This window comes from Anoplophora glabripennis, unplaced genomic scaffold (genome assembly GCF_000390285.2).
Source record: "Anoplophora glabripennis isolate ALB-LARVAE unplaced genomic scaffold, Agla_2.0 scaffold58, whole genome shotgun sequence".
Taxonomy (NCBI): Eukaryota; Metazoa; Arthropoda; class Insecta; order Coleoptera; family Cerambycidae; genus Anoplophora; species Anoplophora glabripennis.
This window is the reverse complement of record NW_019416277.1, coordinates 381,552-396,468: the sequence shown is the minus strand read 5'-3', so window position 1 is coordinate 396,468 and position 14,917 is coordinate 381,552. Positions and strand designations below refer to the sequence as shown.

Below are 14,917 nucleotides of genomic sequence, written 5' to 3'. Positions count from 1 at the left end.
ATTTAATTAATCGAACGGAGAATGAAAGGAGGAAATTCGTGGAGATTTTGCTGACTATACCACAGTTGTTTTGTCCTTCTGCTTCAGTTTTACATACTTTATTATTCAAGCCTATTATTGGAATAGTTCCCATTGAAACTGTCATTGAGACTATTTAAATAAGCAGTATTTCTCTGTCCGCATACAGGGTATAAATAGATATATGAGAAGGAATTATAGAGGTAATTCCTCGTTGAAAATCAAGGGGGATTTTTCACTTAAAAGCCTGTGGATTTGCAGCTCTTCAAATGAGAGAAAAATTTACTTTTTTTTTCAATTATGGAAAAAGTTGCACAAATGAAATTATGTATCTACACTTTTCTTAGTACTGAAAAGGGTTACAAAGAGTAGAAGTAATGGAAGTAATATTTTGTGTAACTCTTTTTCTGTCGCCAAATGGCCATTTAATTAAATCTTGAAAATGATTTACCTATTTCAAACAAATTTGATCTCTGCATTTTTTTCGCAGATGTGATAGTTTTCGGGCAAATTATGTTAGATTTTAAACGTTTTGCATTTTCTCAATGTATTATGAGAAAGATGTGGCAAAATCAAAATATTTTACTAGTATTTTTTTACGAATGGGGACAATTTTTTAAGACCGTCGATAATAATAATTAATTTTAAAGATTTCATGGGCACAAGAAAATCCACATGCCTTAACCGAAATTCATTTATCATCAATAGTTTTCTCTGAGTGTGCAGATTGGAATTCTTAATAACTTAATTGGCCTATAATTTCTGCCAGGTTGAATAGAGATTATACACTCACTTTCTAGAAAAAGACCTGCAGTACTTTCGAAAGTTGTAAGAGGTCAATTTTGGTCTATGCCCATTTTAGTGTAAAATTTATGCCCATTTATATCGTTGGATAGGCCGAGGGGGACCTCAGTTTTGGCCTCCTGGAATACCCGGTTTAAATTCTATGGATTTTTTACAAGCTGTCCCGTTCATGTTTCAAAAAAACTTGTGTGCAAGTTCCCGATGGAAAGATAATAGGGGTAGTTCATGTAAAGTTTTTTTCTTAGATGCCCTGTTTTCGAGATACAGTGTGTTGAAGTTGTTACGTTCCAAATGGTTTTCCTTAATTATCTTTAAATCGGCTAAAGATAAAAATATCAAAATTTATACACGAGTAAACATCAATTGTGCGTTAAGAATAATGTACAAACGGTTTCTTTCTGAAAGGCACTGTCGCCGATACAGGTAATTGAAGGGGTACAATCTAAGAAAAAATATGTTAAAAGTGAAAATTCTAAACGGTTCTGTAAACTCTAAAGGATACTATAAAAAAATGTATACTTGTCGAAATTCGGTAGCATGTACCATTTTCGAGAAAAACGAAGTTGCATTTTGTAAACTACAACACTACCATTGCTAAAATAAACAATTGTTGAATGGACTGAATTGTTGATGGACATGAATGCTTTTAAAAAGTGATAAAATCAGAAAAATATTAGGGAACAAACTCGGAGACATACAGAACAAAACAACTGCACAATTAAATAAATGTGCAAACTCGAAATACTACAGTAGATGCTGAAATTGTCCTCCATCTCCTTCTATGCAACTTAATTTTTCTCGAAAATGGTATATGCTACCGAATTTCGACAAGTATACCTTTTTTATAGTATGCTTTGGAGTTTACAGAATCGTTTAGAAATGTAATAAATTCTGATTTTTAACATATTTTTTCTTCGGTTGTACCCCTCCAATTACCTGTATCGGCGACACTGATTTTCAAGAAGAAACCGTTATTCTTAACGCGAAGTTGATGTTTACTCGTGTACAAATTTTGACATTTTTATCTTTAGCCGATTTAAAGATAATTAAGGAAAACCATTTGGAAAGTAACAACTTCAACACACTGTATCTCAAAAAATCTATGAAAAAAATTTTACATAAACTACCCCTATTATTTATCCATGAGGAGCTTGCCTACAAGTTTTTTTGAAACATGAACGGGACACCCTGTATATGAAGCATTTAAAATCTTACATGAACTAGATATCAGTACAACATAGTCAACAATTCAGACCACATTATTGATTCATCTGCGGTAATTCAAAATTCTCCAGGAATTTTTAACCAGTTAATTGGTAATTTCTAACTTTTATAACATTTTATGGTTTTTCGTTTATAATTTAAAGCTTCTTTCAATTTATTTTCGTTCAATTTAATTTATTTTTACTGTAATAAAAGCTTTATAGCCATGGTGCAAAGTTCCATACCTACTATTGTTTTGTCCAAAAACTACTACATTTACGAAAAGAACTTATCAAAATTGTTTCAAATACATAAGTCTATATTGGTCGATAGCCGCACGGTTTAAGGCGTCAGTACTTAAATCGATGTGTCGATCTCCCGGGTTTCGAATCCCGCGGCCGGTAGACCGTAGATTAGCTATGCTTGTACGGAGGATTGGCACCCTCTGTGCAGGTATGGTAGGGTGGAAGAATGCTGACTTGGGTCAATGTGAGAGATTGACACCGGTTGGCATTTGACCACCCCCCTAATTAATGAGGTTTTCCAGGTTTCCCTTATTCCTGCACTGAATGGTGGTTAGGGCCTACCAACATAAGTCGTTCCTGGGCGCAAATGCGGCCTGCATAATAATAATATGCCGCCTCCTCTCCCGCACAAGTCTCCGACTTCTGGGCTAACTCTCGTAGTTGGAATGAGGAGTAGAGATATTATATGAAATGGAATTTTAAATAACCATATCGCCGATAGAAAAAAGTTAGGAATGAAGTTGCATGTAGAAGTACTTCTTTCCTTGCAACCGATGGGGAAGTTCAAAATAAGTATCCAGTAAATGTATGTAATTTAATTTTTATTTTTATTTCCGTATTAAAGAAAACAAACCGAAATTCTTCTCTTTCCATTTGAAGGACAATAAATCCTCAGAGGTGACGGAGATTTTTTTACATGAAATATTCCTCTTTATATTCAACAGTTAACTTTCTTAAATTTTTCAGACTTATCTATTTACACTGCATATTTCGAATGTCAATAGAAATCCAAAATATTAATATTACATGAACTATAAAAATGATCCTATTCTTATATAAAACGCCCTGACTGATATTTTATAGATTTATTACTCTTTAGGAACTTACGTAGAATTGTATAATTCTATCTTTTTGTAGTAGATCAGAACCTCCTAAGGATTTGTATAAGTACATTAAACATGTTCCTAAGTAAAATTGGTCCTGATTGAGTCATTCTTTGTCCGTACTAAGTAATAGTAAATATTGTTCAAAGTTTACCATAATGTGATATAATTTTAATAATGAACCACAGCTACAGAGGCAGAGGGTGATTGTGAATAAACTGATTAAATTAAAATTATTTTGATGTGATATTCTAGTTTTCTTTATTTCCTGTTAATAGCATTTTCAGTTCTCATAAAGTAAACAATTATTTGCACAAATAGTTACGTATTTGTAGTCAATTGTAAAGCCTGTTAAATTATATCCTAACCAAAATTTAAAAAGATACAGTTGGTGATGGTCTACTACCAAAAACACAATTTACGTGAGGTATAGGTCATTATAGGTCTTGCAATATTGCAACAAGTTTATGGGAGAATAAGTTTTCCCTCATTCACAGTGGCCAAGATGCGGCAAATGGTTGACATTCCTAAATGCTCTTTTCAATGAAAGGATTCGTTTTAAAGACACAAAAAAGTACTCTTAACCTGTCTTGATAATTCCAAATTCATTACTTCAAGCACCATCACTTTGAAACATTGCTAGCACATTATATCCAACCAATATAAGAAAGATAGTAGATAAGAACATTATTGGTGTTCAAATTTTTTTGATTTGCTCCCAAATTTCAGTAAGCCTTAAATATGTGATATTAAAGGATTCAACCACTAATTTTTTCTTATCTTTTTCATACTCTCATTGACATAATGTTTATAGGCTGTCCAATGCACTTTTGACTTTCAGAATTTGTATCATCGAAGTGCATGTCACCAATTTTCTTGACAACGGTTTTAAGACCTGTACCGATTCTCATTTGGAACTTATCAACCATCTACGAATTATTTAACTGTGTTTTTAACAGTATATGTTTATCACAACTTGTACCTTTTTGTCAAAATCCTATTCATGCATAACATTTTGCTTAAAGAAACCTATCCCACTAATTTTTAAAAACACCATGAATAGATTGGTTTCAAAATTTTAACGATGATACCTAACCAAGAAAATGACTAAGAGGATTATATAAGTTTAATTAGAAGGCATTTTTTGATAAATTCAAACTTCTCTAAGGAGTGACTGTTTCAATAACCGAAAAAAATTTAAGGTAGGCATAGAGAATAGTTTAAATTTGCTTAAAAAATATTTTGAACACCCTATACATAATTATTAAACGCCACCCAGTGTGAAGATTAGAAAAGTCCTAGCAGGAATGTATCTATGATCTAATATGCTTTTTTATAGAATTACTTTTTTATGGTCTAATAAAATTTGTTGGATTAAAACCTGATCACTCTGTATACTAAAGCAAAGGCAAACAAAGCGTTATACAATAGTCATTAAGTAAAAACATTTAAGTAGAAAAAATATTGGATTGGTAATAAGCGTTATACTTCAGATATCGGGTGTATGTAAAATTAAAAGACATAGCATCATTTTAAAAGTATATTTACAATTAAATTATGTGAATAAATCTGAATAGAAAAAATGTTGATAAATCTATATAATAATAACAACATGTATAATATTTTAAACATACCAACATTGATTAAGTCTGCATTTGAGACTAGGATTGTCTACTTTTAGGGTTAGAAATTGGGAGGAGTTTCCACACTGACTGACAACTAAACGGTAGATTGTACAACATCCAAACTAGAAAAAAATACAGTCAAACAGACGTAACGTCTAGTCTTTTTTGAAGGACACATACAATACTGAAATTGCTTATCATTACTTTGCCTCAAGAGGTAAAGTGTTTTGCTTTCCTTTCACATCATTGTCTATATAAATGAGTCACGTCGTATATTTGAAAGTTGTTTTCCTAATCCACACAACGTTTTACTTAAAAAAATATGGTACGTTGTTAAAAATGATATTTTTCAGAGGGTATATCTAAAATTCTTGACTTAACTTGAAACTAATAGTGCGTTATATGTTAGAAACAAATGAAAAGGATGTGTCTCCATTCTTTACCAATTGCAATAAACAGTAACAGCAACTGATTAATTTTTTATCATTAAATATTATTATAATGATTATCCAGAAATGCTTTCCAAAAAAAATATCAGCGAGCCATGGATTGATATATAATCATTTTATTAATTTTTTCGTATACTTTTAACAGATATGTATTTTAACCCGCTGAAGACGATAGAGCCATTAGAAATGCTCGGTCACGCAATGACTTTTCCCTAACGTCAAAATACCTCGTTTTTTGTTAAAATAGTTAAGAGATTATAGACGTGTGAATAGGGTCAAAATAAAAACTTTTTGTTCCTGCACTTTTTTCTCTAAAATGACTCCTTCTGAAGTTACAGCCATTTTCTAACAGTTCTGAACATTATTAAAATGCTTATAACTCCTCAAATATGCATTTTAGAAAAAAATGTGCAAGAATAAAAAGTATTTATTTTGATTCATGTAACACGCCTGTGTTAATTTTAAAATATCGGTATATTCGGATAGCCGTTTACGATGTTTTTTTCCTTTAGTTAGGTTTAGATTATATTCCCTTTTATTAGTTTATTCTTGGGGAGTTTAAAAGCATTTTAATATGCTCAAAATTGTACGTTAACTAACTAAAATTTTAAATACTTTAACAAAAAATAGAATTTTACACTGATTTTGAGCATTTTTTTGAGGTTAGGCAAAAATTCTGACATGATGGAGCATTGTCTTCAATGGATCAAAATACAGGGGAGTATCATCCTTTGTTAAAAAGTATATGAAAAAAAAATGTCTGAATTATTTATGAAAAAGAATCAAGTAGTGTGATTTTGAATGAGCCACACTGTATATAAAACAATAACAATTATTTATAGAAACTGAGTGAAGGAAAAGCAATTAACTGGAAATATTAAATATCAAGAAACACGGATTTTTTCCAATACAGGTTGCTAAGTTGAGAATTAGGATGTGTATTCTCTAGTGAAGTTTTTATGGACTCAAAATACACTTTTATATGTATTATAAGAAGAAATACCTGATAAAAAAATGTTTAATACATTATATGTGTAAAAAATGAGAAAAATAACTGAATTATATAAAAAAAAAAAGTTAAATAAAATAAGATATGGAAGTCAACTAGCAGATTTTAGGGTTAGGTTAGGTTGTGTGCAAAAAGTGTGCATATGTACGAACCAAGAATGTTTATAGAAAGATTAGGTTTAACATTTCTATAGTTTTGTGCGCTGTAGCAATACAATTCATCAAAATTACAGTGAATTGCAAAGTTCAATAGAAAAAATTATCAATTCACCTTCTTATAAACAAATCACTGAAAGTTAAAATAAACATGAGGAATTCATTAAAAAATCTTTTAAATTGAGTGTTATTATGGAGTGTTAAAATTAGCACACATTCTTTGTTTAAGTACAGCAAGTAGATGTTTACTAAATTGTTTATATTGAGATTGTAAAGTAAATATCAGTAAACCACGCAAACTATCAATTCTAACATTGCTTTTCAGTATGCTAAACTGGCAGTTCCGTTGCAAAAAATTTTAAATAATAATATATAAAAATAGTACAGTACCTATATCTTTTATTGTCACGATTAGATTATTTTAGTACTTACCCCATAGACAGTTTTGTGATTAATTTTTAAAAATAAGACATTTTGAAAGCAGTAGTTTCTAGATATTCTCTACTAACTCTTTATAGCATCTATTCACCCTTTCCTGATTCAATCATATATTCCTTTAAACCAATTGTTAGTAAAACTTATTTTGACAATGCTTTTGTTATGTAGACAAAAATAAGACAGAATTCCATTCACACATTTTTGTATTTGTGGCGAAGGCGCCAGTTTAGTAATTAAAATAGTATTGGGTTTAATCACGCTAGTAATTCTTTTGATTTTATTCACCTTAATTACTAATTTCGGAGATATTGAGGGAAAATAAACATAAATTAAACATAACAATCATGGTATAACATTGTTAGAAGTACATATAAAAAAATAATAAAACTCGGACAAAGCTTCAAATGTAATTATAAACAACACCGGCACACAAAAAGAACTTTGGGTCCAATATAGATTTTACAAGATACTGGCTGGTCGTGCATAAATTCTGACTGCGGTATCGTTGTTAGCTGGTCAAAGTATGTCGGAAATGATATGTCAGACATTGGGTTTCGACTTTTGTGTGTGCCTGATATTCTATTAATTAAAATGGCCAACCCTAAATATTATTAGCCAAACTTTGACTATGAGTGTGTTTCATCGGTTATTGGCATCAAATTGAGTAGCATTACTGGAGTATACATGTTCGCACTTTAGTTTTTTTGTGTGACTGTGTAATTTTCGAATAAGGAAACTAGTAGTTTCTTTAAGAAAAATAATGAATTCTTCGGAAACCAAAGCTAACTTTCCATGTTTTCTGTTATATATAACATATTTTTTACTTATTTTATTCGATTGGATATTTCTGTCATACTGGAAAGTTTTATTTAATACAGGTATTGCGCCAAATGAATCAGTAAAGAGATTCATTTTACAAACTATAACATTAAAAACATTTGTTCTCAGTGTAATAGAAATATCTAGTTATATAACAAAGTAATAATTAGAGCTGTCAGAATTGGCCGAGCACCAAAAGCGTGCGGATCATCAACATAAAATAAAATGAACAAAGATTATAAGAATTTATGTCATTGTATCATTGTGGAACATGTAAATTGTTTTAAGCAACGTTGCCATCGGCTCCACAATCTGGATGGGATCCATTATAGATCGCATCATCAGATATTCTTCAACCCTTGTTTCAGCGAAACTTATTCGCGTCGATGATAAAATATCTTAATCTGAAGAGGACGACCGTTCGACATCTTCTGATGTAATATTTGCATAATGAAATAATCTACTTCCAAGCTGGTCCGACATGGTAATTTCCATTCAGGCTTGTACTCATTCCAGTAGGAAGAAATGTTTTATTATTTACTACATGAAATGGTAGGTTACATGCAATCAGTATGAAGACTAAATCAAACATAAATTGAGTCTTCTGAGACATGTTACAGTTAGGCGGCGCGCGTGGCTGACTGACGGCGCCAATGGCTAGCGGACCGATTGTGACAGCTCTAATAATAATAAATGCCACAAATAAATAATTGCAGGCAAATGTTAAACTATATATTTTTTATATTTAATTTATGTTTGCCAATCATGTGTCAATATATTAATTGAAAAAAAAAAACTGAAATTTTTACTATAAAATAAAATGAAAATGCAATTTTCAGATAAATACGAAAGTTTTCAAGATTATTTTTTTTTACAAATAATATTAATTTTAAATATTTATAATTCAAAAATGTTTAAGTAAGTTTGATATGATGTTTGGCTATGTTTTAGCGTTTTACTAAAAAATTACCTGGTACTTAAATCGGTTTTTGGGCTAAGGATTCGAATTCGGTATCAAAAAATACACATAATTATTGTACTCATCTCTTTGATACACAATTTTTTTGTGGGACTATGTTATCAATTTCTAACAAAATGTTACTTACATTACAGGCTATAGATTTGTATTTTAGCAAAAAAGTTTAGAGGCGACATAAATAAAAGTTTACAGTACTTTGATAATGCTTTTTTAATTTTTTTAATATCTCAGAACTTTGGCCATTCTAAAAATAAATAGTAAAGAGAAGTAGTTTTAAATTAAACAGGCAAATTCCTTCAAATATTACTGGAAGTGACTAAGTTAACAGTAATTTTATGTTGTCTGGATGTTTGCTACCGACTAATTTTTGGACCAACCTGCAGTGGCGGCTCGTGAAGAAGGACTCTGGGACTCCGCCCCCCCCCCAGATATTTTGAAACTATAAACTTAAAATAATGTATTTATTTAAATCAATAAGAAATCTAAATAGCATGCTTCAATATCTCTTGGATGTTAGGTTGGTTGCATAAAGTGCATGTACTCCGTGAACGTAGCTCAGATTAATGCCATCTGCCATCTATCATCGTACCAAAGAGTTATGTTTGACCGCGCGCGCAATCCCCACTCCATCGTCGCGGACCGTGAAATCTGAGTCCATCGTGCAAGCATATTTTTACATATGATTGGACAAATTGGCACGAATGGCACGTGGAGGGAATAGGTGACGATAGGCTCGCGAGCTTTGTTTTGGGACTCCATGAGGCAGTAACCCGTATCACTGAAGTGTGGTTATATGTGTTTTGTTTTTGTTTGGCGCTTTTTAAGACATTATATTTTATAAGTTTAAGTTTAAAATGAGGGTTTGTGAAATAAAAAAACTTGTTATTAGTAATTTAAGTGTAGAGGAAAAAGTCAAATTGGAAAATAACGGACGTCCAACGCCGGTGTAGAATTTAGTTCAGGTGCAGAAAGAGTGCAAAAGTGGGCCGGCTTTCGCAAATTTGATAAAAATATTTATGATAAGACCCTGTGGTGTGTGATTGTGACCAAACAAATAGATTTTTTTTTGTTTTGTCTGTTTATTGTTTGGAGGAGGCGAAGAAAACTGGACGAAAACTGGAGTTTCTGAATTGAAACATTTAGAAATTAAAATTAAGAAACATGAAAATTCTCCTAAACACAAAAATAAGTTGGTGAGTTTTTTACTTTTAGGAAGAGTAAACATTGCTTCTTGTTTAAATAGTGCTTATGCAGAACAAATAAATAGTAAATAGTCATAACGAAACAGTTAAGAAAAATCGATTGCTTCTTATTATAAATTATAAATATCTTAAAACTATGTGGTAGGTACATGTAACCTTCCTCTTCGTGGACATAATAAAAAAAGTGACTCGGTAAACAAAGAGGTATTTTTAGAACTGATAGACTATACTTAGTGCAAAAATTGATCCCGTTTTAGATAAACATCTTAGTGATGCCCATGTTTTTAAAGGAACTTCAAAAACTATACAGAATGAACTATTACAGTAATCTACATCCTAACTGGGTTGGTTGATCGATTATCCACTTCAGCCCCCACACGTTGGAATTTTATTTCTCGCATTGTATCTAAGTNAGTAATCTACATAATTACATCCTAACTGGGTTGGTTGATCGATTATCCACTTCAGCCCCCACACGTTGGAATTTTATTTCTCGAATTGTAACTAAGTAGCTACTTTACACACTGACAGTATTCATTTTGGGGTACTTGCAAAACACAATGACTTTCAAATTCCTTAAAATTTTTCGTCTGCGGCGCTAAGCGGGGTGATGCCGCCCCCCACACCCCCCGCAGCTTTTATGATGTACGTCCTCTTTTCAAAATGCGCCCCTCCTGTATTTAAACCCACGGGCCGCCACTGCCAACCTGCTATTCTATACTGATTACATTCCTCTTAGTACATAGCGTAGATGTTTTGGTTGAATGAAATTAATTAACGAAATATTTTTTATTTCATTTTTTCCTCTATCAAACCAGAGTAATTTAGTTAAAAATATGTGTGTTCTAGTGTGTTATATCCACTGTTTAATACTAATGTAAACCGACTAATTTTAGTTTAACGTAAGTCTTTATATTTTATATTAAGAACATAAAATGTTTTTAAAAAAGAAAATTTAATTTATTTTGCAAAAAAAAAGAATAAATCATTTTCAGTGATTAATCGTTGTTTAATTTTTCTATGTACCTATACAATGAAACTTCACAATTTGATTCATGCAAATAAATAACAAAAAATAATAAATGACAAAAGTTGTCACACAATTGCGACATGTATAAAAATCGGCGTTTATCAGTAACAAAAACATTAGACATTGTACGAGTGATATTTTAAGGAGCAGTTTTATTTACGCTCTTGCGTTCTGTCGAAATAAAATATGCCCAGATATTCATATGAAATGCTGGCCTTGCCAGTTTAACATACCAAAAAACAGTGGTAGACGTATACAAAAAAGTGATTGTCTCTGAATTATGCTTATTGTTCACGTCGCTGCTTTATGTTCGAGACGAATCTTGGGCAGAAGTTAGTGTATTAAGGAGTCTACTGATATAGATAAAGTGCACTGAATGGGAGACACACTGCTGGGAGACGTCGAGGGAATCCTTAATGGGACCTCTTCAATTTTTTCTAAATCTGCCGCCCCTGCCGAATTCTGTTTGCACAGCCTCGGACTGATCTGAAAAATTGGAAAGCATTAGGTTGCAATTTAGTACGGCTATCTCGGATAAGTGCGTAAATGATTCCGGGGCCACTACTCTGAGACGTGAAGTTTGGAAGATATTTAGGTTGTGATTTAGTCTGGGATGCAGAGTTCACCATTTTTCGTCAGAGGATAAATCTGTGCTCGCAATAGAATCGACCATGTAAATAAAATTCTGAATTTATAAAATAATAACTGCCTTCAAAATATCCTATACCAATTTATAGAATTTTCAAATTTTATACGGGTTGTCCAAAAGCGATTTACCTCTTTCAAAAGTTACCGGTCTTCAAAGAAATTTTTATGCCAAGTTTTAGGTATTTCAATAAAATTTGGTATAGAATTTTTGGACCGAAGATGAACGTAGACTTGTTTCTTATATTAAAACAGTCTCTTGTTTTTTTTTGCCATATCTTTTTTCAGTGGTGGCTCGTGACATTGTGAATAGGTGAAGCATATTCATTGACTGACTAAAACGAAAAATTGCACCGCAGGCGAAAATTTTCAAATTTTCAAAGTTAAATGAATCTGGAAATTTTTAATTGCATTTGCAATATTACCGATAAACTGACTTTTGTGAGAGGAATTTTCATTTAGATTTTATAAAAAATAGAAATATTAGTTCGGCTTGTGGACTTGCGAACATTAACGCACACCGTACATGTATGTTCCAAAGAAGCTTTCTGGTTACCATAGCCTCGCGTGACGTTCCCAAAATAGTTAAAACGTTCGAACGTAAACGTTGTCTTTTGACTTCCACTTTTTTCCATATCGAGAAAATAAGACACAGATCTCTCGCAATTTAAAAAATCCTTTTTGTTCTCAATTTTCCATCTGTTCCAATAAAATACGTACTGGATCATACATAGTTATTCAATTCGATTTTTCTGCGTCACTCATTCCCCCACGCCGTAGTTTACTCCCGTGTTGGCCGCTTCGTTGCCATGACAACCGCCGTAAACAACGTTACGAAGAGAAGCAGAATACAGACAGACTGACACAGAGGCCTCCAAAGAGGACCTACATTTTAAAGATCATATCACATTACACGGTGCCATTTGAATGGCGGTACACTGCAAAAAAATCGGTGTGAGTGAAAGCAATAAAAGTTCGGAGTGAATCCATTGAGTGAAAATATTGAGTACATTTTCACTCAATATTGGTCATTTTGATCATTTTACTCATTTGTGATTATATTTAAGCTAAAACTGAGTACTTTCACTCAAATATAGGCACTCCTTAAATAAATTCTTCAAGTAAACTCGAATTTGGTGCTCTTGTACCTAAATCAAAGTAAATCCTCTTTACTGAGTGAGATTAAATGTATATTAATTTCGAGTAATTTGAATGGCGCCGTAAAGATGGCACCACATATTGCTTCTGTAATCTCGACCACAGTTGATAGGGGCCCGTTAGATGCTCCAAAAAAGCGTGATCGCCAGGAGAACAGACCGGCGGCGGCGGGTCTCAGCTGGCGGGTCTCAGCCAGGACAAGAGGAGGCCAAGAGAAGTGAATTAATTTCAACACTGTATATCCTAATTAATCATTTATGAGTGATTTATTTTTGCACTCAATATTTAGTTAATTAAAAACCAAGTCTGAGTAAAAAATGACTCAATAATAGTTCAATTTAAATCATATTAGAGAAAAAGTCAACTCTAAATTGGTTTTATATACTCATAATAGAGTTAACAGTCACTCAATTGATAGTTAGCAGAAACTCGGATTTGAGCAAAACTCACTCATTTCTGATGCAATAGCTTCACTCAGTTGTACTCATACTAATAGAGTGAAAATTTCACTCAATTAGGTGTGGACAAAAATTGATACATTATTGAGTAAAATTGAGTGAAATTTGAGTGAAATTTTTTTACAGTGTAAGTTAGTCTAAATTGTATAAAATATTTAATTTAGCTACAAATTTAGCAAAAAGATTAAGTTTAAATAGATTGAAATACCCTCAACGTTTCATAAAATATATGTTCCGTTTTATTAAAATATCTGTCATCTGTCAATAAGAAAATAAAGGAAAAACAAAATACTGTTTCAGGAATTTTTATAGCAACTTCTGTTTTATATAAAAAATAAGTCTGCAATTTTTTTCGGCTGTAACAACTTCATTGAAATATCGTAAAAAGAGTGACGAAATTGTCTTCAAAAAATAAAACAGAAAAAAATTCTAACGGGCAGTAACTTTTTAAGGAAGCAAAATCGTCGCTTGAAAAATTTTCAACTGAACCTTCAATGTAATAAAAAAGTAAATGGTTATAAGATGCTAAACTTCATCTATCCTCCATTCAATAGAGACAGAAGATCGGAAGACAGTTGGTGCTTCAATAGAAATATTTGTAATCAATCTATTTTTTTTGCAGCACAATTGTAAGGCATTTATAGTTTCGCAAGATGAAAATGAGGAAAAACTATGACGTTCCTTTGCTTTTCGTTCCATAAAATCCATCTCAACAGGGACGGAATATAAGTAGATGTTTGTTTTACTACAACAAAACAAAGCAACACCAATTTACAAGAATATTTTATAGTACCCACTGTAAATATTACAAGAACAGTTTTAATGAGCATCTCAAAAAATTTTTGGTGTAAATATGGTTTTTGAAATGGCATCCTCCGATATACAAGCGAATTATTAACAGACGACTATATCTTCTCCTTGTCCATCTCTCCACCACCCAATTTAACAGACTCCAATTATTTGAATAGTTCATTTTTTAGTTTATCAATTTTTTCTGAATTAATGGCGAAAAAAACGATTAACACTTTTGCAGGAGAAATTTATATGTTGGAAATAAAATTTAAAAATTAATAGATCCTTATAGAAATTGGTATCAAAGCATATTTAATATATTTTTTTAATTTTCGCCTTAAAAAATTGTAACACGTTCAGGATTTGCCATCTTCAAAAAATTCTAATTTCGAAGTAAGTATTTCAAATATTCTTATTGTTTATTTAGTAAAACAAATTCAAATTTCATTTATTTCTAGTGATTAATGATCTGTACCTATAAATCGGAATACGCTGTATATGAAATGTAGGTACCTAAATATAAAACACAAAATAATGTCAATAAATCTAGTAGAACTTTTTTACTTGTCTATCATCGGAATTACACAAATTAATATTAATGAGTGAAAAAAGCCATTTTTATTGAAATAATCAGGAACTTTCAGTGCATTTGCATTGGAAATTCAATCAGGCCTGCCTTTATTTTGTGAAGAGCTTTCGTTATCGTTCCTGTTCTTATTAAGCTTCGTACAAAGTTGCAACTGCGCCACGGGCAAAACCCTGTAATGAACCGTGCCGAGAACAGGATTCACGCTTGAAGTGGCCGATGATCATCAACTTTTTTAATTCTGGGGCGCTCATTTTCTATAATTTTGACGCTTTCAAATAGATATGAAAGTAGCTGCAGTGGTGTATATTGGAATAGTGAAAACAATTTTTATATGAAAGAGAAATGTAGAGAGTAGGTAATTTAGGAAGCGATAAAAATTAGGCACCCTGACAAGTTGCTCTGACGACTCTGTTAT

General features: G+C 31.8%; 1 protein-coding gene across 1 annotated transcript in view; it reads right to left on the bottom strand.

Moving 5' to 3' along the window:
- Window positions 1-11,193: 11,193 nt before the first annotated feature.
- The window catches only part of LOC108917597, a 97,993-nt gene continuing 94,269 nt past the window's right edge, over window positions 11,194-14,917 (bottom strand). The window contains exon 10 of the mRNA XM_023457374.1: window positions 11,194-11,346. Coding sequence (XP_023313142.1) covers window positions 11,194-11,346 — 153 coding nt within the window. The remainder of the gene's footprint in view (window positions 11,347-14,917) is intronic.